This window comes from Bactrocera dorsalis, chromosome 2, assembly GCF_023373825.1.
Source record: "Bactrocera dorsalis isolate Fly_Bdor chromosome 2, ASM2337382v1, whole genome shotgun sequence".
In the NCBI taxonomy this organism is placed as follows: Eukaryota; Metazoa; Arthropoda; class Insecta; order Diptera; family Tephritidae; genus Bactrocera; species Bactrocera dorsalis.
In genome coordinates, this window is record NC_064304.1 from 68597108 (window position 1) to 68612980 (window position 15873).

Here is a 15873-nt window from a genome sequence, read left to right on the forward strand (position 1 = left end):
GTCAATTTTCGTCATTCGAATCATCGTCGAAGTTGGTTTCCTTTTCTTGAACTTACTGACAACCGACTTCTCTTTGCGATACTCCAAAACAGTTATACACTTATTTAGAGTTTGTGGAGTAAACTTTTTGATTTTTTCATATGTTTCTTCGCCACAGAAAACACATTTTATACTAACGTCACTCATTTTTACAATGGATGTAAAACTGATCGCTGTAAACGGAAAAAAATATTTTATTTATTTATTTATAATAATTCATATAACAAAAGGAGTTTTATTATATAAATACATAAACGCAGGACTGGCTACGAGGCCTTCAGCCGCGGAAAAAAATAGAAAACACACAAACAAACAAAAGTGTCAAGCACTAACAACAACCACGCTATGGTGATCAGCTGAGATGTCATCATTGCGGCAGATGTTAGTATGAGAACGGTGCGAGAGAGTGAGAACCAAACAAAAGTGTCAAGAATCTACTAACAACAACCACGCTATGGTGATCAGTACACTTGACCTTTTATCGACGATTTTACCTGTATCGCCCCACGGAAACTGTCACATTATTTGATTTTCGTGATTCTGACAGAATTACATTTAAAATGAAAAACAATCTATCGCGCTCGAGTATTTCAAGGTGACGTTTTTTTTACAAATTTGTCACCCTGCTATTTCTCTAAGTCACCCTCAAACTGTCAGAATATTGAAATATACACTCGTCTTCATGTATTTAATATACCATCTCTTAATCTTACGCGCTCGAGTTTCCCGAAGGATCGATTTTTTTTTCTCTTTTTTTCTCCCCCCAACGCACGCCTCCATATTAAGGGCTCATATTTGGTAGCGGTACATAAAAAGGTGCAATGTTTCTCCCCAAAAAGTTTTCTGACACGCTTGAGTAAATGCAAAAATCCCCTCTTGGGCTCCCCTACTATAAGCAGATGTATGTGGGAAAAGACGATTACGAATCGAGAATATTTTAATTTTAAGCATATGTTTCGCGCTCATATAATGTTTTCGCGCTACTGCGCGGGAGAGCTCGGACGATCTCGCGGATTGCGCGCCCCTCGCATCGGTTGGGCGGGAGGAGGGTAATCGTTGGGTGTTATTAAGTCTGAAGAGTGTTTTACTACACAATGGGATGAAATTTCCATGTACGTATTCCATTCGCATATTTTGTTTATATTAAAGAGAATTATGTGAATATTAAAATGTTATTAACTGAAATTAAATATATGAAATACATGTGGAAGATATTGAAGACTGACAGATGGTTTTTTTTGCTGGAATACAAGGTGGGTGTACTAAATACACCTCTTATCGTTCGTTGCGGTATAATAGGAATGAATGAATGCTACTCACTACCGCCAAAAACATTGGCCAGTATTACTATATTTTAAATTTGGTCTGAACCTTTAACATATATGAAAAACTTTTTTCCGCAGCTTTCAGAGGCGAAAACAAACGCTAGAATTTAGAATGGAAAAATATCGAAAAAAGTCTTAAACAGTTTTAAGGTACTTGTATTAGTGCATATCTTCCAAGGAAAGCGGATGGCTGGCTATATTGACAAACTGGACACTGACATGATAACGATTTTTTTCATCATTGGGTGTTGAATGTCTCTAAAAATGCGTATGTAATTCGAAAGAAAAAATTTAACGCTTCCATCAAAATAACGGGTGATTTTTTTGAGGTTAGGATTTTCATGCATTAGTATTTGACAGATCACGTGGGATTTCAGACATGGTGTCAAAGAGAAAGATGCTCAGTATGCTTTGACATTTCATCATGAATAGACTTACTAACGAGCAACGCTTGCAAATCATTGAATTTTATTACCAAAATCAGTGTTCGGTTCGAAATGTGTTTCGCGCTTTTTTATCGACAAATTTTGTTCAGCGATGAGGCTCATTTCTGGTTGAATGGCTACGTAAATAAGCAAAATTGCATTGGGGTGAAGAGCAACCAGAAGCCGTTCAAGAACTGCCCATGCATCCCGAAAAATGCACTGTTTGGTGTGGTTTGTACGCTGGTGGAATCATTGGACCGTATTTTTTCAAAGATGCTGTTGGACGCAACGTTACGGTGAATGGCGATCGCTATCGTTCGATGCTAACAAACTTTTTGTTGCCAAAAATGGAAGAACTGAACTTGGTTGACATGTGGTTTCAACAAGATGGCGCTACATGCCACACAGCTCGCGATTCTATGGCCATTTTGAGGGAAAACTTCGGACAACAATTCATCTCAAGAAATGGACCCGTAAGTTGGCCACCAAGATCATGCGATTTAACGCCTTTAGACTATTTTTTGTGGGGCTACGTCAAGTCTAAAGTCTACAGAAATAAGCCAGCAACTATTCCAGCTTTGGAAGACAACATTTCCGAAGAAATTCGGGCTATTCCGGCCGAAATGCTCGAAAAAGTTGCCCAAAATTGGACTTTCCGAATGGACCACCTAAGACGCAGCCGCGGTCAACATTTAAATGAAATTATCTTCAAAAAGTAAATGTCATGAACCAATCTAACGTTTCAAATAAAGAACCGATGAGATTTTGCAAATTTTATGCGTTTTTTTTTTAAAAAAAGTTATCAAGCTCTTAAAAAATCACCCTTTATAATGGAATTCGAGAGACATTAACAAGGCCAGTATGAGATAAATAAATATATTGGAAACGTAAAGATTATACCTAAAGTAAACAAGTAAGGAAGGGTTATGTTCGGGTGGTGCTGTATCAGTTTGTGTAGCACAACAATGGTTCGCTCGCTTCCGTTCTGAAAATTTCGAATTAATAGATGCACCTCGCTCTAGTGGACCTATCGTTAGAAAAATCGATGAAATTGTGGAAAATATTAACAGGGCCGTCACATAAGCAGCCATGACATCACTAACGAACTTAACATTCATCATCAAACAGTTTGGAACCATTTAAAAAAAAGCTGGCTACAAAAAGAAACTCGATGTTTGGATAGCATATGAATTGTCTGTGAAAAATTTAATGGACCGAATTAAGCTCTGCGAGTCTCTGCTGAAACGAAATGAAATCGAATCATTTCTTAAGGGGGGTTAGGTATTTTTGTTTTTTTTTTTTTGCATTTTTTTTATATTATTTTATGTTACTGTACAATATATTCTGTGAAAAATTGAGATTAATTAAAGCAAAATTGTCGGAGATATACACTTGTAAGTCTCCGCTCTCCGATTTGATTGTGAGCGTATGTGAAACTTTAAACGTTATTTTCCCACAACTCACGTTTTCAAAGTCAGTGCCCCTCATAACTTCAAAACTACTGCACCGATCCTTTTTTATTTTAAACACTATTTCTGTACATATTTTACGAGGTAACGCTGGAGAGTTTTTTGTTCATAATTTTGTTTTCGCAATAACAAATTAGCCTATTTTTTCCGAAAAAATTGTGTGTTTTCAATTCAAAGTCTTCGAAAAAATTCAAAAATTGGAATTTCAAAAAAACCTTTACAGCGATATCTCGTAAAATACGAGGGCTGTCTGATAAATAACCGACCTCAACGTGAAGCTAGCGGCACATCTGAAAAAAAAGTTTCAAATTGTGCATATTATAATAGCTACTCGCCAAAATTTCAGAAATTTATCTTGAGCAATTATCTGTTGACAGTCGTTTTTGTGAGTCTATTTCGGTGATTTCCCCAAAATGGAAAAAAATTGAATATCGAGCTGTAATTAAATTTTTATTTTTGAAAGGCAATACGCCTGCACGAATCAAAGATGAGTTGGACTCTGTGTATGGTGACTCTGCACCATCGTTTACCACCGCAAAATTTTGGGCAGCTGAATTTAAACGTGGTCGCAGGAGCTTGGAAGATGATGAACGTCCTGGGCGTCCAAAAACTGTAACCACTAACGATAACATCGCTAAAGTTCATCAATTGGTACTAGACGACCGCCGGATTAAAGTTAGGGAAATAGCTGAGATTATGAAGATGTCAAAAGAACGTGTTTGTCACATATTAAACCAAGATTTGGGCATGAAAAAGCTGTCCGCGCATTGGGTGCCGCGTGTGCTTACGCTAGACTACAAACGTGCGCGCATGAACATTTCCAGCGCTCTGTTTGGAAGGGTTGCGGAGATGGGAGCATCGCTGGGAGAAGTGTGTGGAGTTACAAGGAGACTATGTAGAAAAATAAAAATTGAAAAAGTCGCGTGCATCATGGTTAGGTCGGTTATTTATCAGACAGCCCTCGTATGTACAGAAATAGTGTTTAAAATTTCAAAAGATCGATGCAGTAGCTTAGAAGTTATGAGGGGCACCGCAATTCAACTTTTTGACATTGCCGTATTTTTTAATATTTCTTTGTAAAAAATTGATAAGACATTTTTCGAATGCCATACTTCAATGTATACCATTGGTTGGATAAATAAATTTTAACGGTGTCGTCAGGAAAAAAATCACAAAAACATGGCTTTTTTCGTATGATTTGACCTTAAGCGATTGGTAACAGGAGATGAAAAGTGGGTCATAACGACAAAAATGTACGAAAATATTATAGTCATAGTGAAGCTCTACAAATGGTCGCAAAGCCAGCCTTTACGCTTCGAAATGTTACGCTGAGTCTTTGGTGGGATTGGAAAGGAATCACCCACTATGAACTGCTCTAGCCTGGTCAAACGATTAATTCTACATTTTACTGTCAGCAACTGATGAGATTGAAGCAAGCAATAGAAAAAAATGGCCACAACTGATCAACCAAAAGGGCTTCGTCTTCCAGACCACAAACATCTTTGATGACGGCGAAAACTGAGAGAGTTTGGCTGGGAAATTTTGATTGACTACCATTCGTATCGGTCGTTGCAGAACTCCCTTAATGGATCAATTTTGGCTTCAAGAGAAGTCTGTGAAAATTGCTTGCCGCAGTTTTTCGCCGAGAAACCAGAAAAGTTTTTCACTAATTTAATAATGTCTAGCGGAAAATGGCAAAAAGTGGACGACCAAAATGGTACATATTCGGTTCAATAAAGTTCATTATAAATATACTCGTAGTATAAAAAAATTAGTTGAAGTTTGATTGGAAATACGAAAAGACTTTTTAGATTACCCAATATATTGAGTGAGAATCGAAATTCATTAGATTAGGGATATAAAAGTAAGACCAAGTTCTTGACCAACTGTATACATATTCAAACCTAAATTATTAATATAATTAAAAAATAACTTGTCTTCTCATTTAATTTCATTAAAATATCATACATTGACCAATCTAAATAATATTCAGGATATATAGGATTTGATTACGCATCAGCCGTCTCACAAGGTGTCGGAAAAACGTTGACAGGCGATTGACATTTTGTGTCATCCATCGTGATCAAATTTTATTTACTATGCAGCTCCCACTGGAGTCTTCTCGATCTATCAGCGGGCGTGTGTTGCCACCGTACAGTCACCAGTTAGTATTCCCATGATGCTCCTACAGTCTCTTCTCTCGAGTTCCAATAGGACTAATGTGTACGTCCGATCTACCGTTTTGCATATGACATTTGTAGTTTTGCACCCTAGTAGCTCGTTCCATTTGGTTTTAATTTTCTATGTCGTGGTCGTCGTTTAGACAATGCATGGGTTTCCCAATTTTGATCACATTTCCAGATGTTAGCCTTACACCATTCTTGGCAATCTCGTCTACTATTTCATTGCCCTCGATGTCTTTGTGGTCTGGCACCCAGTAGAAGTTAAGTTTCTTACTTCTGGCAACACTTTTCGCCACTACCTTGGTTGTTGCTTGCCTGTCTACATAGATGTTGACTCTTGAATTGCCTGCAGGTGCATTAGAGGCAAGCTCCGCTGCTTTCGCAACAGCAAGAACCGCAGCCTGAAATATACTGCAGTAGTCCGGCTACTTAAAAAGTTACCTTATCCCTAACTCTGGACAATATATTTCCGCACCAACTCCATCATCCATTTTCGAGCCGTCAGTATAGACGTTGATGCCAGTCATTTCTATGTAACGGGTGATTTTTTTGAGGTTAGGATTTTCATGCATTAGTATTTGACAGATCACGTGGGATTTCAGACATGGTGTCAAAGAGAAAGATGCTCAGTATGCTTTGACATTTCATCATGAATAGACTTACTAACGAGCAACGCTTGCAAATCATTGAATTTTATTACCAAAATCAGTGTTCGGTTCGAAATGTGTTTCGCGCGCGTGTTTTGTTCAGCGATGAGGCTCATTTCTGGTTGAATGGCTACGTAAATAAGCAAAATTGCCGCATTTGGGGTGAAGAGCAACCAGAAGCCGTTCAAGAACTGCCCATGCATCCCGAAAAATGCACTGTTTGGTGTGGTTTGTACGCTGGTGGAATCATTGGACCGTATTTTTTCAAAGATGCTGTTGGACGCAACGTTACGGTGAATGGCGATCGCTATCGTTCGATGCTAACAAGCTTTTTGTTGCCAAAAATGGAAGAACTGAACTTGGTTGACATGTGGTTTCAACAAGATGGCGCTACATGCCACACAGCTCGCGATTCTATGGCCATTTTGAGGGAAAACTTCGGACAACAATTCATCTCAAGAAATGGACCCGTAAGTTGGCCACCAAGATCATGCGATTTAACGCCTTTAGACTATTTTTTGTGGGGCTACGTCAAGTCTAAAGTCTACAGAAATAAGCCAGCAACTATTCCAGCTTTGGAAGACAACATTTCCGAAGAAATTCGGGCTATTCCGGCCGAAATGCTCGAAAAAGTTGCCCAAAATTGGACTTTCCGAATGGACCACCTAAGACGCAGCCGCGGTCAACATTTAAATGAAATTATCTTCAAAAAGTAAATGTCATGAACCAATCTAACGTTTCAAATAAAGAACCGATGAGATTTTGCAAATTTTATGCGTTTTTTTTTTTAAAAAAGTTATCAAGCTCTTAAAAAATCACCCTTTATAATTTGACCCTTTTTCTCAGTTGAAAAGTGGGGTCATGTAGTCGGTGTTTGACCAACCACCATTACCCACCGAGCTGTACTCGAATGTTTTATATGTAAATTCTCCTGCAGTTAGTAGTCGCCCCGCTGATTTTTTTGCGCATTCTTCAGCCAAAAGCTATATAGGTGACAGGTTTAGTGACGGTTCAAGAGCCGCTGTTTGTTGTTCTTAAAGCCCCAGAAAGAGTACAGCGCAAGGAGCCGAAGTGTGCTGCCCAAGACAACCCCAAGGTACTTGGTCCGGTCCAAGAGAGAGTTGTGTCCCATTTATAGAAGGGAACCTCTATAGAGGAATTTTGTGCTTTTTTGTAAACACCAGCACGTCCGTTTTCTCCGAGTTCAACCCTAGACCCGGTCGCGATGCCCAATTCTGGACTGTATTGAGAGTGGTGGTCATAATACTGCTACTATCTTAGGGGCTTTACCTTTCAGGTTCTTTCGCAGTTTAATTTAGCGTCGTTCCATTCTGCTCTTATCCGTCTAGATGTCAAAACACTTATGATCCAGCGTTGTATAGAAGGATCAACACTTATTGACTGGATACTGTTCAGAATAGAATGCTCCAAGAGCGTATTTTTTATATTCAAGAGCCCTTTCGACATTAGATACCAGTGCGTGGAGTGCAGTCTCTACTGATCTGCCTTTCATATATGCGTGTTACACCTTGGACAAGCTTCTAAAAGGCGCTGCGGCCCTAATGTACGCGTCGAAGAGTGAGTGTTATTTTGCAGCATGGCTAGAATGATTCCGTCCGTACCGGGAGATTTCTATGTGTCGAACGAACGGATTGCCCATTCTATTTTGTTTTCTGTAAAGATATGTTCGGGAACTTTTACTGCACTACTCCCTTCGCAGCGAGGACTTACAGCCTGGAAAGTGCACACTGACTAGGTTTTCAAATGAGTCTTGGCAGTTGTCCGTCCACTCTCCCCTACTCCAGCGAATTAGCCCGGGCGAGGCGGAGCTTTGGATAATAGTTTCCTAAGTCTCAGTTTTTCTTGGATTCTCGCTTTGTCCTGCGCACCAATTTCTTGTAGTGTTTAAAGTCTTTATATTCATTCTAACAGTCCTCGCTTTCTGCTAGCTGGGCCCAGTTGAAGCATTCCCGTACTTTGCGTCTGCAAGCTCCTTGTTCCACCAGGGAGGCTTCGTTTTGTGCTTGAGTCGCAGCATAGGGCTTAACACTCTCCAGTTTTCTACCAATGCACCTCTACTTGTGTATAGAGTTATGTCTAGAACGTTTCTGGAAGTGGGTCCTATGTAGGTAGGTTCCTCACCTCGATTCGCTACCACTATACAACTTTGTAAAATATAAATATGTAGAAACTCACCTCGATGATTGATGTCGGCAATGCCCCAAACTGTATGATGAGCGTTAGCATCGGCGGCGCCAAGCTGGGAAAACGTCTGCTTCCTTCTGCTGGATGTAGCCGCCAGCCTTTGGAGCTCTGCCGTTGGCGCCTCGCAATCATGTGGCATGTATCAGGATGCAAGGAGTAAAAATTCATCCTTGCCACCCTTCACCGCAGCAACTGATTTTGGACGACCTTTCTCAATTTCGTCTTGGAGTGATCTACGATCTCGATTGAATTCACCATACCATCGATAAACGCTGGTCCTTCATCGTCAAAATATGCTCGCATATGTTTCATAAGGGTACCTCTCATATCATCGCTAATATATGCAGAATAAACTCAACTTGATGTTCAAAAATCCAGATTTTAGTTATGTGCACCGCTATTAGAAAGGCACGCTAATTAACTTTAAATAACTCAAATATTGGCCGATATATGCGGAATAAGTCTATCCGCAGTTCTTACCGTTAAGTGGAGCTAAGAGAAGTATTCATCCGATTCAATCTATTTTTGACATACAGACACACTGTTATCTTCGAATTTCAATTATACATCTCACACATTTACCGGCATTTTCTGTAGAAAATGTTAACACAATCCAAAGTAAACAGGACATTTTGAATCTAGCGCCACTGGTGCTTTAAAATCTGCTATCATTATCGATTGTCCAGTAAGAATTTCATGACATTTCGTAGATTGGAAGTGAAGTTATTGCATTTTAAGTGTGAGTATGTTTGTGTTATCGGTGCGAGAATGAGCTTCGAATAAAGAGCCAACATTAAATTTTGTTTTAAAATTGGTAAAACTGTTACCAAAACGTTTCAATGGATGAAACAAGTTTATGGAGATGATTGCCTATACCGTAGCATGGTGCACGAGCGGTTTCAACGGCTTCGAAGTGGTCGGGAGGACATAAATGACGATCACCATTACCCCCTGCGTGAATTCATCAAAAATCAGCCGAAATCATTTAAATACATGGAAATGGAATTGAACATCTCAAACACATCTACTTATCTCATTTTGACCGAACATTTGGGCTTACGAAAGGTGTGTGCACATTTTGTTCCGCACAAATTGACTGACGACCAAAAATTGCTCTCATCGATCGACGCTTGTGACCGATTATTTGACCAAAAATCACATTTTAACTATTAACCACTCCCCGTATTCATCTGATATGGCACCGTGGGACTTCTACCTTTTCGGAAAAAAGCATTTGCTCATGAAAGGAAAGCGTTATGCAGACGTAGAGGCCATTCTAAAGGCTTGCAAAATAAATTTATTTTTCCGAAAAAAACATTTTTTCTGTCGTATATCTCATACAGCTCATCGTTTCATCGAATGCGATATTCGCCGTGGTCAACGCGCAAAGGACCATAAATCTTTCGCAGAATTTTTCCCTCGAAAACTCGCAACGTCGACTCATCAGATGTTGTCATTGTCCATGCCTCTGCATCATATAGCCGGACGGAAATAATGAGTCGTTCACCACCAGACCCATTTGCTTCTCTGCCTTATCCATTCTGGAGAAAACAGAACTAACGGCGCGGTTGTTGAGGCCAATGACATACACATCATCAGCATACGCAACCAGCTGTACACTCTTATAGAAGATTGTACCTTCTCGGGAGGATGGAGTCCTGTGCAGAAGTTCACGCAAGTGAGGAAAGTTCTCTAATCGCCATTCACTTGGGAGTGGCCAGAAATGATACTTTTACGTATGGCTCAAGCAGCTCACAACTTCTGGTCTTTGTCCAAGTATCCTCTGGGTAGCCTAAGCCGTTCGCAGGCGAGCTAAAGCGAGAAGGCGAAACATCCCCTACACAGGGTTGTGCACTGGGTTTAGGACCCGCCACGTAAAAAAGCCCCGAATGAAAAAGTTTTAACAATATCGGATGATGACCATGGCAAACGAATTAAGAATAAAGATTTAAGATCATTAACCTGGAATGTCCGGTCCCTTACATAGGAAGGTACGGCCGCCCCCAGCTGGTTGATGCCCTCGTTAGAGTGAAGGCCGACAGCACCGCCGTTCAAGAAATGCGATGGACGGGACAAGGGCTGAGGCGAATAGGTCTTTGTGGCATTTACTACAGTGGTCATATAAAGGAGCGCAAATTTGGTGTGGGATTCGTGGTGGTAGAGACTCCGTCGCTGAGTACTGTCATTCCCCCGGTGGATGAACGTCTAGCCACAATCTGCATCAAAGCGAAGTTCTTTAACATATCGCTGTTTTGCGCCACCGCCCCGACGGAAAAGAAGGACGATGTGACCAAAGATGCCTAAGTAATTTTATATTAATTTGCAAGGTATCTTAATTAAATGAAATGCATTTCTGATAATAATGTTGGCTTACAGGCATATATATTATGTATAAATATATCTGTAATCATAGCTCATACGTACTATTTTCTTTTTGATAATTTATCCTGGGTTTACGTTTTTTGCCAGTGTCGGTGACCTTTTTCAGCATCTCGTTGAGCTTGACGAATTTAATTTAGGTATTTGAAACATTATTTCTATCCGTTTCGATGTTTCCCTTTCAAATTGAAACCAAGTCAGTGACTAAATTTTTGGTTTTTGCTAATATCGACCTGAACCGCCAAAATGAAAAAATAAGTCTAGACCGGCAAAAATCGGGAAATTAATTCATATTGTATTGTATCGTGCAAAAACAGGCACGTTTATGAAAATTTTTGGTGGCGACGCAGTAAAAATATTTTCATTGAAATAATAAAAAATACGGCAAGGGCTGCAACGAATGTTTCTTGGAAAAAATATGGCTGCCGTGGCCCTTATAACTTGGTGCTATATCATCCGAAATGGAAAAATCAACGTTTGTTCGTTACATAGTAGTAGTTTTTCTCCAGGTAATGCCGAGAGAAATTGTTTTGGAACACTTTGAAGTAAAAACGGGATATTTTTCGAAAATCGCTTATTGTAAAACAAAAATTAAAGTTTGTTATTGTGAAATAAAATTAACGTAAAATCTTTAACCCTGCTTTCATAACGTACGTCTGAGAGGCGCACGACCTCTTTACATTTTGCTCTCCCTCCTACAATTTTTTTCACAACGCATCCATATTTTAATTTAACAAATAAATTATCAAAGTATAAAGTTTCGTGGTATCCAATGAAAGCCCAAAAGAAACGATACATCTACCAGACGTATCATTATGACTGAAAGGGTTAAAAATAACGTTATGACGGCAGGGTTAATGGTGCTACATCGTAAATTATGAACAGAAAAAACATTCAAAAGGTGCCGTGCAGTAGTTTTGAAGTTATGAGGGCCGCCGACATTGACATGTGTGAGTTATGGAGAAAATCTGATTTAAAACGTTAATAATACATATACATATAGAAATATTGACAACTTCGTCAATTTTGCTTAATTCTTCATTCTTTCACCTGCATTCATTTACGATAAAAAAATTAAAAACCCTACTCCCCTCTTGACCATGGCATAGTTACATAAGTTATTTATGTCGGATAAAATAACACCATTGCGAAACCAAATGTATGCTTTATTGAACTGATTGAACCAATTTTATCCTCATTTCAGCATGTAGCATAATAAGAGAAATAAACAGCAACCATATCAGATTATTGGTGGATCTATATCATTTGCAACACATTACGGGTAATATAACACATGCCTTCGCTGACTTCAAAGACATAATAGGACATATTCAAATTGCTCAAGTTCCTCATCGGCATGAACCTGATGTTACCGGAGAACTAGATTTTACTTATATTTTCGACTTACTAAAAATGATTGGATATGATGGCTGGATTGGATGCGAGTATAAACCAAAAACTAACACCTTGGAAGGCTTGAAATGGATAAAAAACTATAATATACAATTATAAATAAATTCGTTATATTCCATAATTTGTATACTTCTGCAACAGAATACAAAAATTTTGTTCGTCTAAGGTTGGTTTTATGACCTAAACGAAATCTGCGAAAATAAATACATAATTATATACGAGTAAATGATTTGGATACAGAGTTGAATTCCGGGTAATTTGAGGGCTAATTAATATACATAATTAGATGAAACTTAAAATGTGTTCCTTCGCACCGTAAAAAGGGTGGCAGGCGGAATGGAAGTAATGTAAAGCCCGCAAAATGCGGTTCCAAAAATTTTTAAGTTATATAAATAAGCTACAAATTACGATAAAAAAAATCATTTAGTATGGGAATCTGCGGTTTAAAATTGTTTTTAACTTTAATTTACAATTAATAAGTTAGTGGCTAACAGTATTGGTAATTCTATAAAATATTATATATTTAAATATCGTGACTTTTGACTGCACCTTATGAGTTTCTATATAAAACTGAATACTGATATTTAAAAGAACTTATGTAAGAGTTTAACAGAAGCTATTCTCAGTTCCTCATCAAGTGAGTAGTGCATTTCATTGACTCAGGCCACTTCCTCATATTATGAAGATTTGCGTCTGGTTTCTGTAAGTTTTTGATGAATTTTCAAAATAGAGAATACCAACGCTATGATGATAAGACAGACATTCTGGATTATGATGTGCAGCGTTTGCAGGTAAGGTAGACTCGGACTCGTGAACAGCCTCTTCATGGAATGTCAATGAATAGTTTTCCTCGAAAAGTTATCTGTTTTTATACTAATACTTTTGCAACCAGTTGCTACAGAGTATTATAGTTTTGTTCACCTAACGATTGTACCTATCATATAAAACTAATCGAGATAGATATAGTTCTATGTATATATATATATATATATATATATAAATGATTGGCATGACTAGAAAAGTTGATATCCGGTTGACTGTATTTCTGTCCGTCCTTGCAAGCTGTAACTTTAATAAAAATTACGATATCTCGATGGGCGTAATGGGACGGGAGTTTAATGTGCATATCTCGTAAACCGCTTAAGCTATAACAATCAAATTTGCTGAGCAAAAATCTTATAAGAATCTCTACCGACAGTGAAAATGGATGAAATCGGATAACCCCGCTCACTCACTACCCATATAACGATACTATTAAAAACTACTAAAAGCACGATAAATCAATAACTGCATACGCCAGAGACGTTAAATTTTACTACCAAGATATGGTACAAGAGAGGCTTATCAGAGGCGATGTGAAAATTGGACGATGGCGTGGCATTGCCCACTTTTTGGTGAAATCCCATATCACGGGACATGATCAACCGATTTCGACAAAACTTAGTACGTGGCATTTTTTTACATTCTTATGTCACATTGTGAAAATGGACGAAATCGGACAACAACCACGCCCACTTGTCACATAGCACAACTTTAAATTCCTTTTGAATCGTTAGGTTTCCAGTACCCAAATCATTCACCTACGCCAAAGGACACGTTCGGATAGGTCTCCACACAAATATTTTTTCATCGAGTTCCTTCACTCTTGTCGTTGATTTCGCCGAGTGCTATCACTTATATTCTCTCAACAGAACACAGAACTGAAAATGTCTGTATCTAAATTTAAATTTAGACAGAAATGTCCTGTGTTTGGCATATATCCGTACAATCTCTCTGAGTCCCAGTTACCTACTTACCAGGATGTTCTTTTGTGTTATCAGTTTGAAAGATTTCATATAGGGCGACTCCGAGGCGACACCTATGAACCTAGGAGTAAAGAGGTTACAGAAATAGTTGCTAAAAAGGTTGAAAATACTTTCAAAAATTCATATATTCCGATAGTTTCACACACCAGAGTTGTACAAATGAATTGGTCGCATTGAAAGTGTTGATCTACCTGAAACAAAAAAGATTACAAAGAAAACTGAACGTAAAGAAAAGCTTTCAAAACGTCATTCAACATCAACACTTACCAGAAAAGTATCAGCTAGAACACGTGACCATTCAGATCAGCCAGACTCTCATACAGACGACAACAATGTAGGTACGTCGCACATTGATTCTTCCAAAAACGATGCTGATGATGAATTTTCTCTTCCATCCTCTAAAACCAAACAAAACACACTAGTATTAGAACACACTGCTTTAGCTGCCCAAAGATTTGGAGTAAGTGATAGAGCAGCGGCCTTGATTGTTTCATCTGCTTTTCTGGATGCCAAAAAAGCAGGTTTGATAACAGAGGATCAGGCTAGCTTTGTCACTGACAAATGCAAGATTAGTCGGGCAAAAAAACTGTTGGAGTTAAGCTCCAAAACACCGAAAGTATTGACTCTGTATATGGGCTGCATTTTGACGGCCGCAAAAACAATACACTTACGCAAGTCAGCGAAGGTGAAAAGTACTACCGCGACACTGTCAAAGAGGAACATATTTCTCTTATAGCGGACTATGGTTGTCATTATTTTGGCCACGTCATCTCTCCTTCCGGGTCAGTTGAGGATGAGACGCAAGCTATATGGCAACATTTACAAGACAATTCAGTTGATGTGGAACATCTAGAAGTTGTCGGTGCTGATGGCACCAACACGAACACAGGTTAGAAAGGTGGAATCATTCGGAAACTAGAAGAAAGAATAGGTAGGCCATTACAGTGGGTTGTTTGTCTTCTACATTTCAACGAACTTCCATTTCGTGCTCTTTTCGAACACATAGATGGTGTCTCAAAGAGGCCATATACATTCTCTGGCGACATAGGTAAACTGCTCCCTGATTGTGAGAAGTTGCCTGTTCTCAAATTTGAAAGTTTTCCATCCTGCCAATTACCTTTTGAGGTTATTAATCCGACCCAACTTAGCACAGATCAAGCTTATCTCTATAAAATATCCGGTCAATGTTCCTCAGAGTTAGCGTCGATGCATCCAGGTAACATGTGCAAATCTCGCTGGCTCACCTGTGCAAATAGAATTCTGAGATTATACATTTCTACTGACAAACCAACAAAGGAAATAAAGATTTTGGTCAAGTACATACTTACAGTTTACTCACCTTTGTGGTTCTCAATAAGATTCAACAGTTCAATCAAAGATGGCTCGCGCCATCTCTATGCTGCAATTCAAAGGTCGAGATACTTACCTGCTAAACTGCGCAAGGTTGTCGATTCATCCATTCAACAGAATGCTTTCTTTGCTCTTCCAGAAAACATTCTCCTTAGAATTATGACTGACAAACGGATAAAAGTCAAAAAGTTGGCCCTTAACCGTCTTCTGGCAGCCAGAGAAGCAGAGTCTGACACTGTAAATGGAAGGGTTAGATGTAATAAAGTGCCAAAGCTGAATATCAAAGCTAATAATTATTACGATATGATTAACTGGAAGACTATTACCTTGACTTTTCCACCAGTTATTTGTTCAGTTTCTAACGAAGAACTCATAAAAGGGCTGTCGGGAGACACTGCAGAGGTATGGAAATTTAGTGAATTCCCCTCTCACACCGTGGCAGTCGAGAGAACCGTCAAACTGGTGACAGAGGCATCTTCTAAAGTTATTGGCCCCCAATCTCGTGATCGTTTTATACGCTCTACACTGAAATCTAGGCAACAAGTGCCAAAGTTTAGTACAAAATCTGATTTTATCAATGAATTTGACACAGATTCAGACTAAAACAAGCCTGACATATGGTTGGTTGGTTGG

At 38.8% G+C, this 15873-nt stretch overlaps 1 protein-coding gene across 1 annotated transcript in view; it reads left to right on the forward strand.

Annotated features, from left to right (window-relative positions):
• The window catches only part of LOC105227453 (putative hydroxypyruvate isomerase), a 66392-nt gene extending 54081 nt beyond the window's left edge, over positions 1-12311 (forward strand). The window contains exon 4 of the mRNA XM_049450242.1: positions 11877-12311. Coding sequence (XP_049306199.1) covers positions 11877-12184 — 308 coding nt within the window. The 3' untranslated portion in view covers positions 12185-12311. The remainder of the gene's footprint in view (positions 1-11876) is intronic.
• The last annotated feature ends 3562 nt before the right edge of the window (positions 12312-15873 follow it).